The sequence below is a fragment of the Caenorhabditis elegans genome, chromosome V, assembly GCF_000002985.6.
Source record: "Caenorhabditis elegans chromosome V".
Classification (NCBI taxonomy): Eukaryota; Metazoa; Nematoda; class Chromadorea; order Rhabditida; family Rhabditidae; genus Caenorhabditis; species Caenorhabditis elegans.
The window spans coordinates 4199455-4218312 of NC_003283.11; the positions used below are offsets into that span (position 1 = coordinate 4199455).

The window sequence follows — 18858 nt, forward strand, 5'->3', positions numbered from 1 at the left end:
TTCAGGCGAAAAAAATCAAAAAATTTCCAGGCAAAAATGGTCAAAAAAGCGGCGGCAACTAGCAAGCAGGCTACCTATCACAGTGATGAGATCGAGATGAAAGAGGAAGTTGTGCTCAATGTAGGATTTTTTGAATATTTCAAGGATGCAATCGCGCTCCATTGGGAAACGAGAGCGCTCCGCCCCCAAACGTTGGGTCTCGTTAGGAAATCAGGCGGCAAAAGCATTTTCCGTATTTTTTTAAAATTTCGTCCAGAAAAATTTTAAAAAATTCCAATTTTTTATTGAAAATCGTTATTTTTCCGAAAAAAATTGTTATACAAATTTACGAAAAAAGGCGGCGATTTATCAACTGCCGGAAATTAGTGAAAGATTACTTTTTTTCAAAAAAAATTGAAAAAATTTAAAATTGTGAGATAAACCAAGAAAAAATTAACTTTCGATTTTTTCAACTTTTTGGAAAAAAAAAACACAAACCAAAGAAAAAATGAACAAAAAAAAAGCGGATTGCGTGTATTTTTCACCACGCGTAACGTCGTTGTCGCGATGTCCTCCGGACCGAAGAGCAAGAAGCTAAAAACGCCCACGCTTGAACAGCAAATCGAAGATGGAGTCAATGCTTATATTCACTCGCAGCAGTTTGAGTTCAACTCTCCACCACGGGAAAATTTTTTTGCCAATTTTTTCGTCTCAAAAAAAAAAGGAAAAAAAAACCAAAAAACCGACATTTCTGGTCAATATTTTTTTTTGTTTTTTTTTTTTGAAGAAATTCGATTTTTTGCTTTTCGGCCGAAATTTTTATTTTTTTAAATTTTCCAAAAATTCTTCTTCAATTCCAGACCTACGACGAATGCACCGATTATGTCGAATACGACGATACAAAACAATTCGATATCAACGAGTATTGCGATCAAATCCAAGTGGCAATGGTCAATGAATCCGACGATGGAATGACATTGGAATTTGATATTACTCGCATTGAAGCTCCAATTGCAAATGCTCTTCGCCGTGTGCTCATCGCCGAAGTGCCAACGATGGCTCTCGAGAAGATTTATCTCTATCAGAATACTTCTGTAATTCAAGATGAAGTACTCTGCCATCGTTTGGGTCTTCTGCCGCTTCGTGTGGATCCACGTGGATTTCAGTTTCCAAAGGAAAAAGTCGTTGGAATCAATGAGAAGGGAGTGGATTGTGACGAGGAGCCCGAGGGAGATCCCGCGAAAAATTTGATCTTCAAGATTAATGTTTCGTGTACGAAGAATCGAAATGCGGTGCCGACGGCTACCGATCCGAAGCAGCTTTATCACAATAGCTCGGTCTACTCACGTGCTTTTGAATGGGTACCGATTGCTGATCAGAAGACGCAATTCACCGAAGAAGCCCATCCACGTATGGTTTCTGATGATATTCTCGTTGCCAAGCTTCGTCCTGGACAGGAAATTGAAGCCAGTTGCCATGCGGTCAAGGGAATCGGACGGGATCATGCAAAGTTCTCACCGGTTGCTACTGCGTCCTATAGGTGTGAATTTTGAAGCTGCTGAAATATTTTCTTTTGATTTTTGCGGTTTTCCGGAAAATTGAAAATTTTTCGTTTTTCGATTTTCTCGGAAAAAGTGAAAAATTGGGGGGAAAAAAATTATAATTCATATAATATATTTTCGGTTTTACGGGACCCCAAATTCTGAGAATGCGTATTACACAAAATTTTTGACGCGCAAAATATCTCGTAGCGAAAACTACAGTAATTCTTTAAATGACTACTGTAGCTTTTAAAGAGTTACTGTAGTTTTCGCTACGAGATATTTTGGGGAAGTTAAATAATTTTTGTACATCTACCTATATTCAGTATATTTAGACTGTTTTCTGTAATTTTGTGGAAAAAAAAGTTCGAAAATTTCAAGCCAGAGGTGAATTTTTTTGTCGACAAATTTGACAAATTGCCAATTTTTTTTTATTTTCGGCAATTTTCATTTTCGGCGATTTGCCGGAAATTTTCATTTTCGGCGATTTGCTGGAAATTTTCATTTTCAGCAATTTGCCGATTTGTCGATTTGCCGGAAATTTTCATTTTCGGCGATTTGCTGGAAATTTTCATTTTCAGCAATTTGCCGATTTGTCGATTTGCCGGAAATTTTCATTTTCGGCGATTTGCTGGAAATTTTCATTTTCAGCAATTTGCCGATTTGTCGATTTGCCGGAAATTTTCTTTTTCGGCAATTTGCCAGTTTGACGATTTGCCGGAAACTTCGATTTCGGTTAATTGCCGGTTTACCGATTTGCCGGAATTTTCATTTTCTGCAATTTGCCGGTTTACCGATTTGCCGGAATTTTCATTTTTGACAAATTGACGATTTGCCGGTTTGCCGGAAATTTTCATAGAATTTGCCTACTTTTCAAAATACATGTAGGAACATTTATAGGATGCGTACAATTTAGCCGATTGAAATTGAAAATCTGAAATTTCCAAAAAAAATGTGCAAAAACACAATTTGCCGGTTTGCCGGTTTGCCAATTTGACCTTCAAATTCTTCCAATTTTTCAAAAAATTTCTTTTCATTCCAGACTGCTTCCAACGATCCGCTTGAACGCCGAAATTTCGGGTGAAGCTGCCGAACGTCTCAAATCAGTATTCAGCGAGGGAGTTATTGCTATCGAGAAGAAAGGAGGTAGATCATAAATCAATTTTTAGGAAACACACCAATTTTTTTAAAATTTCAGCCAAACGAATTGCTGTTGTCAAGGATGCTCGCAAGGATACGTGCAGTCGTAACGTGTTCCGCCACGAAGATCTGTCGAAAGTTGTTCAATTGGGAAAGAACAAACAGCATTTCATTTGTTAGTGGCAGGGCTGAATTCGAAAAAAAAAACTGAAATTCATGAATTTTTCGCATTTTTTTGGTTTTTTTTCCAAAAAAAAATACACGAAAAGTTGTCGAAAAACAAACCCCAATTTTGTTAAAGTTTGAAACCTTATTTTGAAAATTTTAAATATTTTTGCCAAATTTTAACTCTTTTTTTTAATTTTGAGAGTGGTTTTTTTGGAAAATGTATAAGTAATTTTTTTTGGAGCCGGAGTTTTTATATATTTTTTTTCGCTTTTTTTTTCGAAAAAAAAAGAATTTTCGCCAGAAACATGGTACAGACGTGCCGTTTTTCGATTTTTTTTTTGAAAAAATTTTTAAAACGAAAAGTTGAAAAATTGGAAATTGGGAAAAGAAAATTTTTGAGTTTTCGAACTTAAAAAAAACGAAAAAATTTTTAAAAAAAATGTTCAGAAAATTAAAATTGAGCAGAAACTGGGGAAAATTCGAAAAATTCTGAAAAATTCACAAAAAAAACCCATTTTTTCGAACTTTTTTCCGATAAAATTACAAAAATCCTAAATTTTCTACTTTTCAAGGGCCCGAATTTTTGTGGAAAATTAGTAAAAATCGGTTAAAATTAACCATTAAATATGATTTTTTCTAATGGGGTTATTCAAGTAATGTAGCAATTTTTTTTTTTTTTCGCAAAAATTTTTTTACACTTTTTAATTTTCCGACACTACTTGAATAACCCCATAAATCAATTTTATCGAAACTGATGAGAAAAAAAAATTTAACGAAAAAAAAACACAAAATTTCGTCGTCAGAAATTTTTCGATTTTTCCCAAGTTTTCTAATTTTTTTGGTTGAGAAAGTCGATTTTTTTTAAATATAAAAAAAAAACCGAAAAAAACGTAGGAAAAAAGAGGGAAAAACTATAAACTTATTTAAAAATAAATTATATTTCAATGAGAAAAATGAAAATTTCTTCAAAAATACAAAAAAAAACCAAAAAACCATTTAAAAAAATTGCCAAAATTTCAAATTTCTTTTTTTTTAAACTGAAAAAAAAACACACAAAAAATTTTTCACAATTTTTACCGGCAAATTCGGCAAATTGGCAATTTGCCGGTTTGCCGATTTGCCGGAAATTTTGAATTCCGGCAATTTTAGTTTTTTTTTCAGTCAGTGTAGAGTCGACTGGAGCTCTGAAATCGTCTGAATTGGTGGTTGAAGCCTGTAAAGTCATGGAAATCAAGTGTCGTTCTCTTCGCAAACAAATCGAGGCTCTTATTCAATAATCCCCGTTTTTTTGAAATTTTGTTACTATTTTTTTATTCGTTATCCTTTTTTTTTGTTGTTGTTTGACTACCCCTCAAGTTGTTACACTGTTCCGTCACTTTCTTTTTTCTTAATTTGAATGAATTTTCGTGGCTTTTTTACCTTCAAATATCTCCTAGTTGGCCAAATGGTTGAAATTTCCATTTTTTATTTGTTTTTTTTGTAGTTTTTTAACAGGTTCATAGAAAAATCATTCATTTTTTCGGTTTTTTCAGAAAAAAATTATTAAAAAATGGAAAAACTCCAAAATTTTGAGCTATTTTCTCAAAATATTGGAAAACGAATTCTTTTCGATTTTCAGAAAAATTAGAAACAAAACTTTAAAAATCATCAATTTTTGTCTATCCTGATGAAAAAATATAATTTTCTTCAAAAAATTAAAAAAAAAAACCAAAATTTGAATAAAAAATTGTAAAACTAACATTTTCGGTTTTCCGGAAAATCGAAAAAGCGAAAAATCTTTTCTTTGCAGAAAAAAAGAAAAATCAATTTTGTTCTAAAAAATATCCTTTTTCGAAATACTGGAAAAACGGGGCAGTTTTCGAATTTTTTTCAGAAAATTGAAAAAAAAACGATTGTTTTTAGAAAACTAGCAAAAATTCAATATTTTGTCGAATTATATAATTTCTAAAAAATACCAAAATTTTAAGTAATTTTTTTTAAAACAATTTTTTTAATATCGAAAAAATAAAAATTTATTAGATTAGATTTTTTTTCGGAGAGAAAAAAGAAGAAAATTAACAAAAAAAATGGATAAGATTATTTTTCCAAATTTTTTTTATTTTCAGAACAATTTTCAAATAACTTTTGAAAAATAAAAAATTTTCGATTATGTTGATAAAAAAATATAACTTTCTTTTAAAAAAAATTAATAAAAAAACCAAAAAAAAATCGAAAAATCTTTTTAAAAATTTATCAAATTGTTGTTCTAAAAAATGTTTTTTTTTTCAGAAAAATCAGAAAATCCAATATTTCATCAAATTTTATAATTTCTAAAAATTGCCAAAATTTCCAGCAAATTCTTGAAAAATCAATTTTTTATACCAAAAAAAAACGAAAATTTTTCGATTTTTCTGAAAAATCCGACTTGTAAGGCTTCGAAAAAAATTTCAGCTTTTTTCAGATTTCTATGTGACAAAAGAGAAAAAGGACAAGGAGGAAGGATGGGATTGCCTATGATTCAAGTATTTATGATTGCCGCCCGGCAGGTCTCCAAACCAATTGCCGATGCGGTGCTCCGATATGGAAAAGATCATCCAGTTTTTAGGAATAAGCTGTTACTTCCCATTGGAAGAGGTATCGAATTTTGCGCAACGTGGTGTCAGGATGTCCCATGAACACGAACATGGCGGAAAAATATTTTTTGAAAATTTGTGACGTCACAACGCTCTCCGATTTTCGTGAAATTTCTTTATAATTTTTCAAAAAACTGTTTCAATTTAATTTCTAAAATTTTATATTACACCTGGAGAAATTGAGGCAAAATACAATAAAAAACGAGTAATTTCAATTAAAACAATTTTTTTTTGTTGAAAAATCAAAAATTCATAAAAAAAATTCACGAAAACTCAGTAAATGAACGGTTTTACTGAGTTTCTTAATGATTTTTCAACAAAAAAATCGTTTTAATTGAAATTATTTATTTTCATTGTATTTTGCTTCAATTTCTCCACTTAACTTGCTAAATTTTTGGAATTTCGGTAAAATATCAAATTTTTACTCACGAAAATCAAAAAATCGATGTAAAAATAATTATTCGAAATGCGCTGTGACGTCACAGATTTTCAAAAAAATATTTTCGCGCCATTTTTGTGTGCATAAAGACACCTTTTGCAAGAAATTCAGATTTAAATAATTTATTTTTTTTGCCAGGTCTCGTCCGTTTCACATCACGTCTCCGAATGAAACGTCTTGGTTTGGGTGAACCAATAAGTCAGGCTCCGATTTCAGAATCTGCAGCTTTGGAGCAAGCTTCTGATTTTGTGCAGCAACTTGTGCTCTTCTCATATTCGGTCGGCGTCTTTGCCGGTTATTACTTTTATACGAAAATGACGACACCTGAATCGCTGAAAATTGAGGATTATGAAGAGTTTAAGCAACAACAGGAGAGGGTACATTTTTTTTCAATTTTCGGAAAAATCGAAAAAGAATACAAAAAACATTGTTTTTGTCGAAAAAAAACTCAAAAAAAAAAAGAAAAAATGCTTTTTTTCGAAATAACACGAAAATGCAAAAAAAAAACTTTCTAAAAAAAATGAAAAAAAAAGCGAAAAAAATGTTTGTTTGTAAAAGAACACGAAAAAAAAAATTTTTTTCTAAAAAAAACACAAAAAAGCTTTAAAAAATTTCTGAAAAAACGAAAAAGCGAAAAAAATATTTTTTTTCTGAAAAATAACATGAAAATGCACAAAAATGTTTTTCAGTTGGTTTTTTTTTTTGAAAAACGTGTGTATTTTGACTGAAATTGCACTCTTTTTATAATTTCGACAGTGATTTTTTTTTGTTGGAAAAATTGTAAAATTTATGAATTTATGCATTTTTTGCTCCCATTTCTCAAAAAAAAAATGGCCAAAATTCAAAGCTATTTTCAAAAAAAATAAAACGATAACGGAAAACTTTTGATTTTCTAAAAATTCTAAAAACGAAAAAAAAAATTCGTTTCGTTCGATTTAAGTGAAGTTTTAGGGATTTTTTTTCGAAGAAAACCGAAAATTTGAGAAAATTACCCGAAAATTCAATTTTTATAAAATTTTGATTATTTTGATGACAAAATTTAGAAAAAACCGAAATTTTAAACTATTTTCGAAAAATCGGATTTTTCTAAAATTCGAAAAAAAAACGAATAAATTTCCATTTTTTTAGTGAAAAATCTTCAAAAAATAAATTTCCAGGCAATCAAGGAGCTCCGTCTACAAGTCGAATCGCTCGAGCAACGGTTAGCAGCTCAACAAAAACGAAATTTCTTCTCACAACTAGGATTTTCAAAGGAAAATGGCGATGAGTCACCACCGAAACCAAGCCAGCAGGCTCCACCACCAGAAAAGCCTTCAGAAGAGAAGAAGCCTGCCACAGAATCGCTGAAACAACGATTTCAGCGAATCTCATCGCTTCCGATCGACGCAGCCGCCTCGTTGATTCTCGACGGTACGTACGATGATGATTAGAGACGCGGAATGATGGGCTCCCATCCACCATCACCAAATATGTACAGTAATCCCTTTTCACCTCCCACTGAATATCGTTTATGTATCTCCTTAATCACCCCGGTTTGTTGTGTTGTCATGTTTGTGTTTTTTTTTTTCGTTTTTTGCTTTTAGTTTTTAATAATATCCCCCTAAAAATAGTGTTAGTAAAATTATAGTTTATATGATGAAGTACAAAGTTTTGAAATATTTTATTTAAATTGAGAAAAAAAACTAAATTTAAAAAAATACAAACTATTTTTTAAAAACACCTCTTTGATAAAAAGACAGACGAAAATAAAATTTTTAAAAAGTTGTTTTTTAAAATTTAATTTCAGAAAACATTTTGTTTAATTATTGTTTAATTGGAAAAAATTAAATTTAAAGAAAAATGAAAAAGGATTTTTTAAAATGAAGTAAGAGTACATTAAAAAACTATTTTCTTAAAAAAATTTTTAAAAAATTAAAATTAAATATTTAAAAACATTTAAAAAAAATTAAACTGTTAAAATACTTTTTCTAAATTTTAATTTTTCTCCAATGAAATAAAAATTTAATTAAATGTTTTCTGAAATTAAATTTAAAAAAAAACCGAAAAAAAAAATATTTTTCTAAAAATTAAATACAATTTTGATTTTAAAAAACACCTTAAAAAAAGCTAAATTTAATAAAAATTAAATAAATAATTAAATTTTTCAAAACATTTTTTTTCAAAATTATGAGTTTAAAAAACCAAAAAAAAAAAAAACATTTTTTAATTAGAAATTGTGAGGAAAACTATGAAAAATCAATAAAAATTTCAAAGCAACAAAAGCTTGAAAATACAGTACTCTTTAAAGGCGCACGTCTGTTTTTATATGGCAAAACAATTTGTCAAAAAAAAAACAAAAAAAATCGCTTTTTTAATTTCAAAATTGAAAAAATCGAAAAAAAAATTTAAAAATACTTATTACAAGAACACAAATTTCTGAGAACGCGTATTGCACAACATATTTGACGCGCAAAATATCTCGTAGCGAGAAAGAAAACTACAGTAATTCACTCTTCTTTAAATGACTACTGTACGTGTCGATTTACGGGCTCGAAAAAGACATTATTTTTGAAAACCCGTAAATCAACACGTACAGTAGTCATTTAAAGAAGAGAGAATTACTGTAGTTTTCGCTACGAGATATTTTGCGCGTCAAATGTGTTGCGCAATACGCATTCTCAGGATTTTGTGTTCTCGTAATAAGTATTTAAAAGTTTAAAAAAAAACACACACAAAATTTCTACTAATTAGCCAGCACTCAAATCTGCATGTCACCTCGCTGATCACACCACCACGTGGCACCTCTTCCACTTCACCAGACATCCTTCCCTGAATCCCACTATATCTTCAGATGAAGAATACCTCGTCGTACGTCGTGGATCTTCCGTTGGCATCGAGCTCTCTGTGAATTTTGCGGCTCGTGGTGATCGTCTTCGTTACCGTATTCCTTCGCCGAAACTTCGAGAATCGTGTGCTCAGATGGCTCTGAAGGAAGCCGCGTGTCACGTCATCGGTGCCAAGGATCGGAGTCGATTTCGTTATGTGAATAGTTGATTTTGTTTAGGATTTTAGGGATCACAGGCTTTCAGGCTTCCTCGTTTTTTTTTTGATTGGCAGTTTGATCTTGGAAAAATGCGGGAGAAGAGACGCAGAGTTCTCAACTGATTTCGCACGGTTAAGAACGTTTTTGGAGAAAATTCCCGCGTTTTTTGTAGATCAAACCGTAATGGGACAGCCTGACACCACGTGTGATCATGGGCTTTCAGGCTTTCTCGTTTTTTTAATGGCAGAGTTCCGAGATCGCCGGCCGCGGCCGAGGTTTTCAACATTTCGCTGAAACGCTGCCATTTCAAAAAAAGAGGGAGCCTGATAGCCCGTATATAGTGAGATAATTCAGGTTGTAAGATGATTTTTTTTTTCGCACTAACGGTTTCTTTTTTTTCTGTCAGTTTTCTTCCATTTCTTCACTTTTTCTCTCCCATGTCGTTGTCCTCTCCCCCCCCCATGAATAGAGCTTTTCTAGTCACATTTTGATCTACAATTTTTTGCATTTTTTTCTGCGTCTTCTCCTATTTTTCTTATGTCCCTTGTTTCCCCAGTGTCTGATGGGAGCCCACTCATTTTTTGAAATCTGTCAAAAAAAATTTTTTCCACCGAATTTCCCAATCTCAGGACGCCGACGAACAACAAACCCGCAGGCCGAGCCGAGATAATTACACACTGTACATGTTATTTGTTCATCGAATTTTGAAGTATAATGTGCAAACGCGCTCCATTGAGAAAAATATCTCAATAGGGCGCGATTGCGTAGCTTTCAAATTTGGATTATTATTGGGACGCAAAAAATGCCCATTTTGAAAAAAACGCGCTCCACGGCTAATTGACTCCGAACCACGGGTCTCGTTAGGTATTTTCCGGCAAAACGGTAAATTCAATTTTCCAGCATTTTTCGACATTTTTGTAAGGTTTTCCATTGTTTTTTAATAACTTTTAACAATGAAAGGAAACATATTCTTGAAAATGAGCGAATCCGGCAAAACCAACGGACACGTTTGAATTTACGGTTTTGCCGCCAAATATCCTAACGAGACCCTTGGTTCTGGGGGCGGAGCGTTTTAAGTTAGCCGTGGAGCGCGTTTCAACGTGGATTTCAAACACGTGGTGTCAGAGCGTCTCATTTTGGTTTGATCTACGTAGATCTACAAAAAATGCGGGAGAAGAGACGTAGAGTTCTGAACTGATTTCGTATGGCTAAAAACGTGATGACGTCACATATTTTTGGGCAAACAAATCCCGCATTTTTGGTAGATCAAACCCACCACGTGTTCAAATGGAGCTTTCTGCGTCTTCATAATAATCAATGTAATCTTTTTTTTTCTGCTCAACTTTTTTCCTCTGGCATTTATCTCATTTTATGTAAAATAAACTAGGTGTCACATTTTGAGCCCGTCGGTTTTTTTTTGTAGTCTCAAAAAAGGAAGCGAGAACGTCGAAGGAGGAATACAATAAGGGGCTCGCCAAAGAATTAGGAATTCAGAAAAAAAAGTGAGAAGACCTTTTTTTGACAAGACGTCACAGGATGCGGTGCACCACCTCTTTCATCTTTTTTTCTGTGTTGCAAAAGTTTTTTGATTGAATTTTTTCGGAATTCTTCGGGTCTCGCCGCGAAAGATTACGTCACGGACGTCCTAAAAGTAAAATCTCCAGACTTTGAAATCTTGATTGATGAAAAAAAAAGTTTTTCAATTTTCTGAAATACTTCCCCGCAGCAGCCACCCACTCAATCAATCAGCCTTTGGATTTGTATAAATTTAGAAAATCCGCAGATTTTCTTCAACCAAATTCACTTACCTCATTCAAATCTATTTTCTTCTTATAAGATCCTATTCATTTGGTGGACGATAAACACGTAACGTGGAAGAAAAATGACGTCACCAGGTGGTGCCAGGCACGGTTTGATCTACAAAAAATGGCAAATTTTTTTGCCCAAAAAATGTGACGTCAGCACGTTCTTAACCATGCGACATCAGTTGAGAACTCTGCGCCACTTCTCCCGCATTTTTTGTAGATCTACGTAGATCAAGCCGAAATGAGACACTCTGACACCACGTGCGTCACACGTTGCAGAATTATTTTCTTTTTTTACAGATATTTTTTAACCAGAAAAAAAATGACCCAAATTATGCGTTCTAGCAAAAAAAGAAGTAAATTCCACTGCAAAACATTGATTTTCACTTCTCCTCGGGGAGTACACGAGCTGCGTAGATCCACATATGGCCGTGAGGTGTGTCTTTTCAAATCAGTGTGCAATCACGCTCCAACGCCAAATTAGAACGCTCTGCCTCTAAACGCTGGGTCTCGTTGGGAAATTGGCGGCAAAACCGTAGATTCAAAATTTTTACTCAATTTTCCATTTTCTTTTGAGTTTTTGTGCTTAAAAATTTATTTGAAATATTTTTAATTTAGCTTCATCAATTTCGACATGAAAGTTAATACATAAAAACAACGAAAAAAAAAATTGAAAACGGGCATCACGTGGTGGCAAGCTGTCTTATGTGATCTACAAAAAACTGCGGGATTTTTTTGCCCAATAAATGTGACGTCAGCACGTTCTTAACCATGCGAAATCAGTTGAGAACTTTGCGTCTCTTCTCCCGCATTTTCTATAGATCTACGTAGATCAAGCCGAAATGAGAAACTCTGACACCACCAAGTGCGGAATAAGAAACGTTTGAATTTACGGGTATGTTGCCAATACCTAACGAGATCCAACTTGCGAAGGCGGGATGTTTTAATTTGACTTTGGAGCGCGCTTGCTTCTTCAACATAGCTGTAGATTTTTGGTTTTTTTGGTGTTGTCAGTGAAAAATTTATTGTTATTAAAAAAAAAAAAATCTGTTATACTGAAATACTGAACTCATAAAGTTTTCAATTTTACATTAATTTCCAAAAAAAGTTTCACTCGAATCTATAGAGAGGTGCAACTTACTATTGCTTTTTGAAAAAAATAAAATGTTCTAAATTTTTTTTCAGATTCAGCACTGCTCCCCTAAGCTTTATAAACTTTACACATATTCAAAAGAAAGCCAACTAATTTAAGAGTCAACTGAATAAAAAACAACAAGAAAAACAAATAACCAATTCTCCGACGGGAAATCCGATGACGTGGCGTGCTCTTCTCCATCTACAGTACCCCCTCCGATGTTCCCCTCAATTGTAAAGAACAAATACATCTGACATCATCCGTGATTCCAATTTCTCCTCCGATCTTCTGAATTCTGATGTTTTCCCCTGCTGTCTTCTTCGTACAACAATCTGCCGAGCTGGTCCATAATCGAATCCATTTTTGGACATAGTCTCATCTTTCTTCTTCCCTCCTCATTTTTTTCGGCCGTCTATTCTTTTTTTTTTCGGAGCTTCACTTTTCCCTTCATTTTTAGAACATCAAATGTAGTTTTGCTTACTCAATTAGACAACTAGTCTCGGAGAATAAGAAATTAATAGAATTTAATTAAAAGTGTAACGTAGAGAATCAAAGTTTATTTCTCAATTCTACAAGGCTTTGGGAACATGACCGAGTTTTTTCTTGCCCAGAATTTTTGGTTTTAGGCCCAGCATAATTACGTAAAGTCGATTGTAACCTAGTTTTAAAAAATGTTTGAGGGCATTTACCAAATCCTCTTTTTTCCATAGTTGTGTCACTTTGTTTCGGAAATTTTTTATAGAAATAGAGAGAAACGTTTCTAGAAGCAGTTGCCCTTTCTGATAATTTTTTACTGTTATTTGAAAATTTCAAGAAGTTGCTCAAAAACTGGCTCAAATTTGCAGTGGGCAGAGCCAATTTGCAAATTTGAGTCAGTTTTTCACGTGGTGTCAAACTGTCCCATTACGGTTTGATCTACACAAATGCGGAAAATTTTCGCCCAGAAATATGTGACGTCAGCACGCCCAAATCAGTTGAGATATCTGCACGCGTCTAAATTCCCGCAATTTTCGTAGACTAAACCCGACATGGGACACTCTGACACCACTTGTTTTTGAGCAACTTTTCAGCTTTTTCTAACGAAAGTAATGATACTTTCAGAAAGTTCAATTAATTCTCTATATTTCTTTACAAAATTCCGAAAAAATGGCACAACGATGAGACAAAGGGGATTTTATAAAGTTTCTCAATATGCCGAAAATCTTTTGATTTTACAAAAACACTGAAGAAGGTCCATAAATGACTGCCTCCTGGCCTACCGACGCCTCAATTGTGTCTAAACCGAACACCAACCTCTGACTCCAAAATGCACTAGTCCAAAAATGCGGTAGGCCGCCATGACCATCTTATTTTTCAACTTATTTTCGATTTTCCGAGTTATGATCCTTTGCCAGTGACGTCCTCCTTCCGCCCCCGTAATTTGCCAATTTTCAAATCAAATTTGGGTCACTCCAAAACTCAAGCTCTTTCCCAAATTTCTCAAAATCTTGCAAGTTTTCTTCTATTTTTATCCCTCCGCGCCTCTTCTCCAGTTCTCCACAAAAAAGAAGCGAAGAACAGCTTCTCTTTGACGTCAAGAGACAAGGAACAAAGTAAATTTTGAGTTAAAGTTGAATCAAGTCAGTAGTTGCAGTTCTATGACCAAATAGATACAAGAAAAAACGGGATAAGGAAGAAAAAACACAGGAAGAGCAGTGATTCATGTGTCCAGTTGGATGTGTGCTCAGCTGAAAATGCGAATTTCCGTTTGAATTTTCAAAAATCAGTTGATTAAGATTTAACTCATCACCAGTTCAAGGAGGCAAAACTTAATTTCTCCGAGATTACAGTAATCCTACAGTACCCCAACAGTACCATTTACAGTACCCCAACATAACCCCTTGCATTACCCCCTACAGTACCCCCTACAGTAGCAATATAGTACCTCGTCACTATCGCCAATCAACCCCGACGACCCGCTACCTTTATAAAATCTCAAAACTAAATTTCTCCTAAGAGGCAGTAGCCCTACAGTGCCCCTACAGTACCCCTGCAACAGTAGCTCGTCACTATCACCCTCTACCACCCCCGACAAAATGCTTCTTCAAAACAGCAAAACTAACTATTTCAGAAACTACAGTAACCCTACAATACCCTGTATTCCTTTAGTAACTCATTATCTTTTCAAATGCTCAAAACTCAATTTTCCAAAATTACAGTATTCCCCTACAGTACCCCTACAGTACCCCAACTGCACCCCTACAGTACCCCTACAGTACCCCTACTGTACCCTTACTGCACCCATACAGTACCCCTACCGTTCCCCTACTTCACCCCTACAGTACCACTACTTCACCCCCTAAAGTACCCTACTGTACCCCTACAGTACCCCTACAGTACCCCTAGAGTACCTCTACAGTACAGCATCAGTAGTTCGGAAATACTCTACTTGGAAATTTTGAAAAAGGCTGGAAATTAAAAGATTCCAAAATACCCAGAATTTTCGACTCACTTCTTCCTTATTCTTTTCTTCTGGACATCTTTCTTTGTCTCATACTAAAAACGGAAGAGGCTTTTCTTCTCCAACATTCTTCTGTTTTTATTTGAGCTGGAAATTGTTGAAGCTAGAATATTTTTAAAAAATTACACATAATTTATCGTTTACAAAGCCTGAACCATTTCAAATTGCAACTTTTTAATTTTAATAATAGTACACTTTTTTACATTTATTTAATCTTGAAAATGCTCGAAATCAAATTAAGAAGAACTGACCCCTCCCTTTCAATCCCTCCCCCTTTTTTGGCTCCGCCCATCTGAGCAACTCGGCTCTCGGAGTCAAGTCATCACTTTCCAATGCGTGTGCGTGTGTACGAGGCGAACGGATATCTGCAGTTTCCTTTGCAAATTTTCTGAACGGCGAACCCAGAAGCTAGACGAAATGACGCTTCTAGAACTTTTTGACCGAATTATGTGTTCAAAAAGTAATTAATTCAAGTTGAAAGATAGAGATAGATGCCGTCACTATTAGTCTTTTATATCCAAAATTTGGATTCCAAATGATGATTCAGATGAGTTTGAATTTTTTGATCTTTCGAATTTTGGTATATAATTAGGAGAGATATTATTTTCCGGCATTTTTGTTGAAAAATCTTCCTGTTTTGTACCTTTCCTGCTCGTTGTGTCGAAAGTTTTTTTTTTCAGAAAATTGTATATAAATATAGATAAATATTTGAAACTTTTTGAAGATATTTATATTTTCAATTGAAAGTTTTGAAAAATTTCTCAAAAACTGCCTCTTTTTAAATCTTTTTAACGAATTTGCACTTTTCCAATTATTTTAGTTCAAAGAAAAACTGTTTTCTTTGCCGGTTTGCCGATTTGCCGGAAATATTCGATTCCGGCGACTTGCCGATTTGCAGATTTGCCGTTTGACGGATATCAATTTGCCGGAAGTTTTTAAAATGATTTTTTATACGACGGATCCACTTTAAACTGTCCTTTTTTGAAAAATTGTTTCCTGTTTTCTTGAGATATTTTCATAGAATTTGCCGATTGAAATTGAAATTCCGAACCTTCCAAAAAAAATTAGCAAAACCACAATTTGTAAAAAATTTTCGGCAAATTTGCCAAATCGGCAACTTTCCGATTTGCAGGAAATTTTCAATTCCTGCAATTTGCCGATTTGCCGATTTGCCGGAAAAAATCGTTTGCCGCTCACCCCTGACAATGATACTGAACACTTCACACCTAAAATTCAAAAAATGGGTGAAGCTGGCCTAAAAACGTGCCTTTTTTGGCCAGACTTCATTTTCTTGTATTATATATCGGATACATTTTTTTACTGTCCCTTGAACTCTAAGCCATCAGATTCTCTAAAGCTTAAAAGACCACCCTCGTGAGCATTTTTCTATTACCGGCATCATCCTCATCACAATTTTCCCCCCTAAAAGAGACTAAATTTCATTTTCTTTGGTCACTCATCTTCCCCTTTTTCTACTATTCTTTTTCCTTTCCTCAAGTGTATCCAATTTCACGTCCGTTTTCCGAAATCCAAGTCGAATTCTAGTAACTTTTCACCGACTTCAAGTGTTTTTTGTTTTCTTGTTTTCAGGTCTTACATGTTACATTTGTAACACTTTCTTTCATGTGCAGAGGTAATTGGCTCACTTAACATTTTTCGCCCGATGCAAATACTTAATTGTTCAGCTTCAGAATTCAGAATATTCTAGATGTTCGTTTTAGTTTTTTTTTTGAAGATTTTTTAGAACAACCGTAGGAAAAATGTTCCCAAAGGTGCTGCTGAGGAACCCGCCAACAAAAAAAAAGACAACGAAAAACCTGAATTCGTCAAGTTGAAAAATGTCTCCCTAGATGGTAGTTTGAAACTCTTTTCCGGCTGTTTCAGGAGAAATAAAGAAATATGTTTTCTTAGGAAAATTTCATTTTTTGAATTTCTATAAAAGTTTTGATCAGAGATTAGGAGTCAGAGTTTCAAAACGAACATTTTTTAAATTGATTTTCAAATTTTCAATAGCGGAATTTCATTTTTGGCAAATTGATAAATTGGCAAATCGGCAAATTGCCGGAATTGAAAATTTCCGACAAATTGCCCAATTGTCGAAGTCGCCGGAAAACCGGCAACGGGCTTTTTTTTTGGAAATTTCAGAATTTCAATTTTAATCGGCAAAATTGTGCGCATCCTAAGAATCTATTTTAAAAAGTAAGCAAATTCTATGAAAATATCTAAAGAAAACAGGAAAACATTTTTTTCGAAAAGGCACAGTTTTAAGTGTTCCCTGTCGCGAATAGCATGGAGCAGGATCTCCATTATTCACGACTTAATAATTATTCCATAATTATTGCACAATTATGTACTCTACAATGGACGCTAACAACACCAAGCATTTCTATCACCATCGCTCAAGGAACAACCAACAGTCAGTGCTAACAAAGAACAACCACGTGAACCATTTGCGACGTGAACCCCGGATGGATGCATACAAGGAACAAGATAATCTAACAACAACAACATTCACGCCATGACCTTGCCACGCCAATACGAACAACTCAACCTTGGACACGTGGACCATATTGCCAACCTTGGAAGGACTTCCCGAATCAGTTCTTGTTTTATGTTCTTACTTTATGTTCTTACTTGTTCTGTTAGTGTTACTAGCTGTCTCTAATAAATCCTTGTAGAGTCACCTTTTGTTCTGTTAGTTTAACTTATAGAAATACCACTGAACGCACTGCGAAACATATAAAAAATCCCTCTAAAAACTTCCGCAAATTGATGTGCGGCAAACCGACAATTTACCGATTTGCCAATTTTGCCGAACGGCTATTGCCGCCTGCTTCAGAGTGTTCTACGGCATCCATGTATGCGCCAAGACGCCTGCCTGCCTGACCTTAACGAGACCTACGAGAAAAATACCTCAACCCGCGTTTTTGTTTCCATTTTGAATGAATTTTTATCAAGTTGACTGAAATGCAAAAATTAGAAATTGATAAATTCACCTTAAAATGCAGAGAAGAGGTAGGTAGGTTTCAGGCAGGCGCCAGGCCTACCATAAAAACACTAATGCAGTCAGAACTTCTAAATAATTGATAAGGTACATCTGAAGTCCTTAAAACTTACTAGCCATGTTCCAAAGTTTTCCCAAAATATACTCCAACATATCATTTTCCCCGGAATACATACTAAAGTCCTCATGCCTAAAAATAGCCTCATCCTTTGCTGCATTGTCTTTCTCTACCACTACCCCCAGTATTCCTTCCACTTGACATCCTTTAGAAAATACTCCATTTATCATTGGATACACATTCGGTGAAAGTGACACGTTTAACGTCATGTTTCTATTCTGAAGACGTAGTAGTAGTACTTGGAGAAACTTGTCTCGAGTGCAAAAAAAAATATGAAAGAAAGATTCAAATTTCCGGAGGAACGAATACAATATGACGTGAGGGTGTTGGCTACGTTTGAAAGCGAATGAATTCCTAATTTTACACATATTTGAAAAAATCTGGTCGAGGTGTCCCGGGGCGCCTTCTCCTCGCATACCTCGCGTCTACCCGATTTCTTTGCAATTTGTCATCCCGGTGTTGAAACATCAAAACTTCAAAACTAGGTTCTTTAACGAAAAAAGTCAAACTGTAAACTTGTAGTACAGAATATGATCTACAAAGTTGTAAAATTTTAAAATTTCCACCACCATCATGAAGGGAGCTTTAGCGGCCGACTCCTCGTGTATTCCTGGCCTAAAATATTAATAGTTTTGAAATATTTACGTGGCCCTTTTTTGTGCGTTTTGAGAATTTTTAGAGTTTCATGGGATTTTGGGATTTTTACGTTGTCCTCAGAACGTTCTTACCAGCTCTGTTAGTATAGTTGGGACAATGCGCTAAGCTGTGAATAATAGATAGAAACTCCACCTCACAAAATATATTCCTGCAAAAAACATTCCTCTGCGTCTTGGTTTTTACTTTCAAAAACGTAAAACCTCCATTCGGCATTTGGCTCTAGCTTCTTGCCCAAGTTTGGCCCAAAAAACATTATCTTGGATTAGAAACTTGGGCAAAAAATAGGCAAAACTTGGGCAAGACTTGGGCAAAACTTGGAATGAGGCTTTACCAAAGTTTAACCCAAGTTTCACCCAACTCTTGCCAAACCTTGCTCCAAAATTTTCTTTTTTCGTTTCAAACTTAGCCAAAGTTTGGCAAGAGTTGGAGGAAACTTGGGTAAAACTTTGGTAAAGCCTGAATTCAAGTTTTGCCCAAGTCTTGCCTATTTTTTGCCCAAGTTTAGCCAGCCTCTAACCCAAGTTAATATTTTTTGGGCCAAACTTGGGCAAAAAGCTAGAGCCAAATCCCGAGCAGTTTTCCAAATTTTGAATGAAGATTCACACGTAATTTCTAAAATCACGTGACCTAGTATCTAGATATATAGTTTCCAAATTCCCAACTGACCTTCCATGTTTTCAATAGTGAGGGTGGATGCTTGGTGTCATCTTTCCCCTCACCATAGTTTCAGTCTCCAAC

The 18858-nt window shown here is 34.5% G+C and overlaps 3 protein-coding genes across 5 annotated transcripts; all 3 read left to right on the forward strand.

Moving 5' to 3' along the window:
• Positions 1-30: 30 nt before the first annotated feature.
• On the forward strand, positions 31-4242 carry rpac-40 (DNA-directed RNA polymerases I and III subunit RPAC1). Its single transcript, NM_071765.5, has 5 exons — positions 31-120; positions 840-1519; positions 2563-2666; positions 2719-2835; positions 3990-4242. The coding sequence occupies exons 1-5, from the start codon at positions 37-39 to the stop codon at positions 4103-4105; spliced, it is 1101 nt and encodes a 366-aa protein (NP_504166.2). The 5' UTR covers positions 31-36; the 3' UTR covers positions 4106-4242.
• A 1024-nt stretch (positions 4243-5266) lies between these two features.
• On the forward strand, positions 5267-10306 carry H43I07.1. 3 transcript variants are annotated; one of them, NM_071766.4, is made up of 4 exons: positions 5267-5441; positions 6018-6256; positions 7037-7289; positions 8710-9511. In NM_071766.4, exons 1-4 carry the CDS (start codon positions 5309-5311, stop codon positions 8910-8912), a joined length of 828 nt encoding a protein of 275 aa, NP_504167.2. In that variant the 5' UTR covers positions 5267-5308; the 3' UTR covers positions 8913-9511. The 3 variants fall into 3 exon arrangements, with proteins under 3 accessions (NP_504167.2, NP_001317827.1, NP_001380198.1); NM_001392499.1 differs by lacking the exon at positions 8710-9511 and adding an exon at positions 9531-10306 and having other exon boundaries at positions 5269-5441; NM_001330842.4 differs by lacking the exon at positions 8710-9511 and having other exon boundaries at positions 7037-7643.
• Positions 10307-16701: 6395 nt separating this feature from the next.
• Positions 16702-16863, forward strand: H43I07.4 (uncharacterized protein; the record flags this gene model as incomplete). Its single annotated transcript, NM_001330843.3, has 1 exon — positions 16702-16863. The coding sequence occupies one exon, from the start codon at positions 16702-16704 to the stop codon at positions 16861-16863; it is 162 nt and encodes a 53-aa protein (NP_001317829.1).
• Between the last annotated feature and the right edge of the window lie 1995 nt (positions 16864-18858).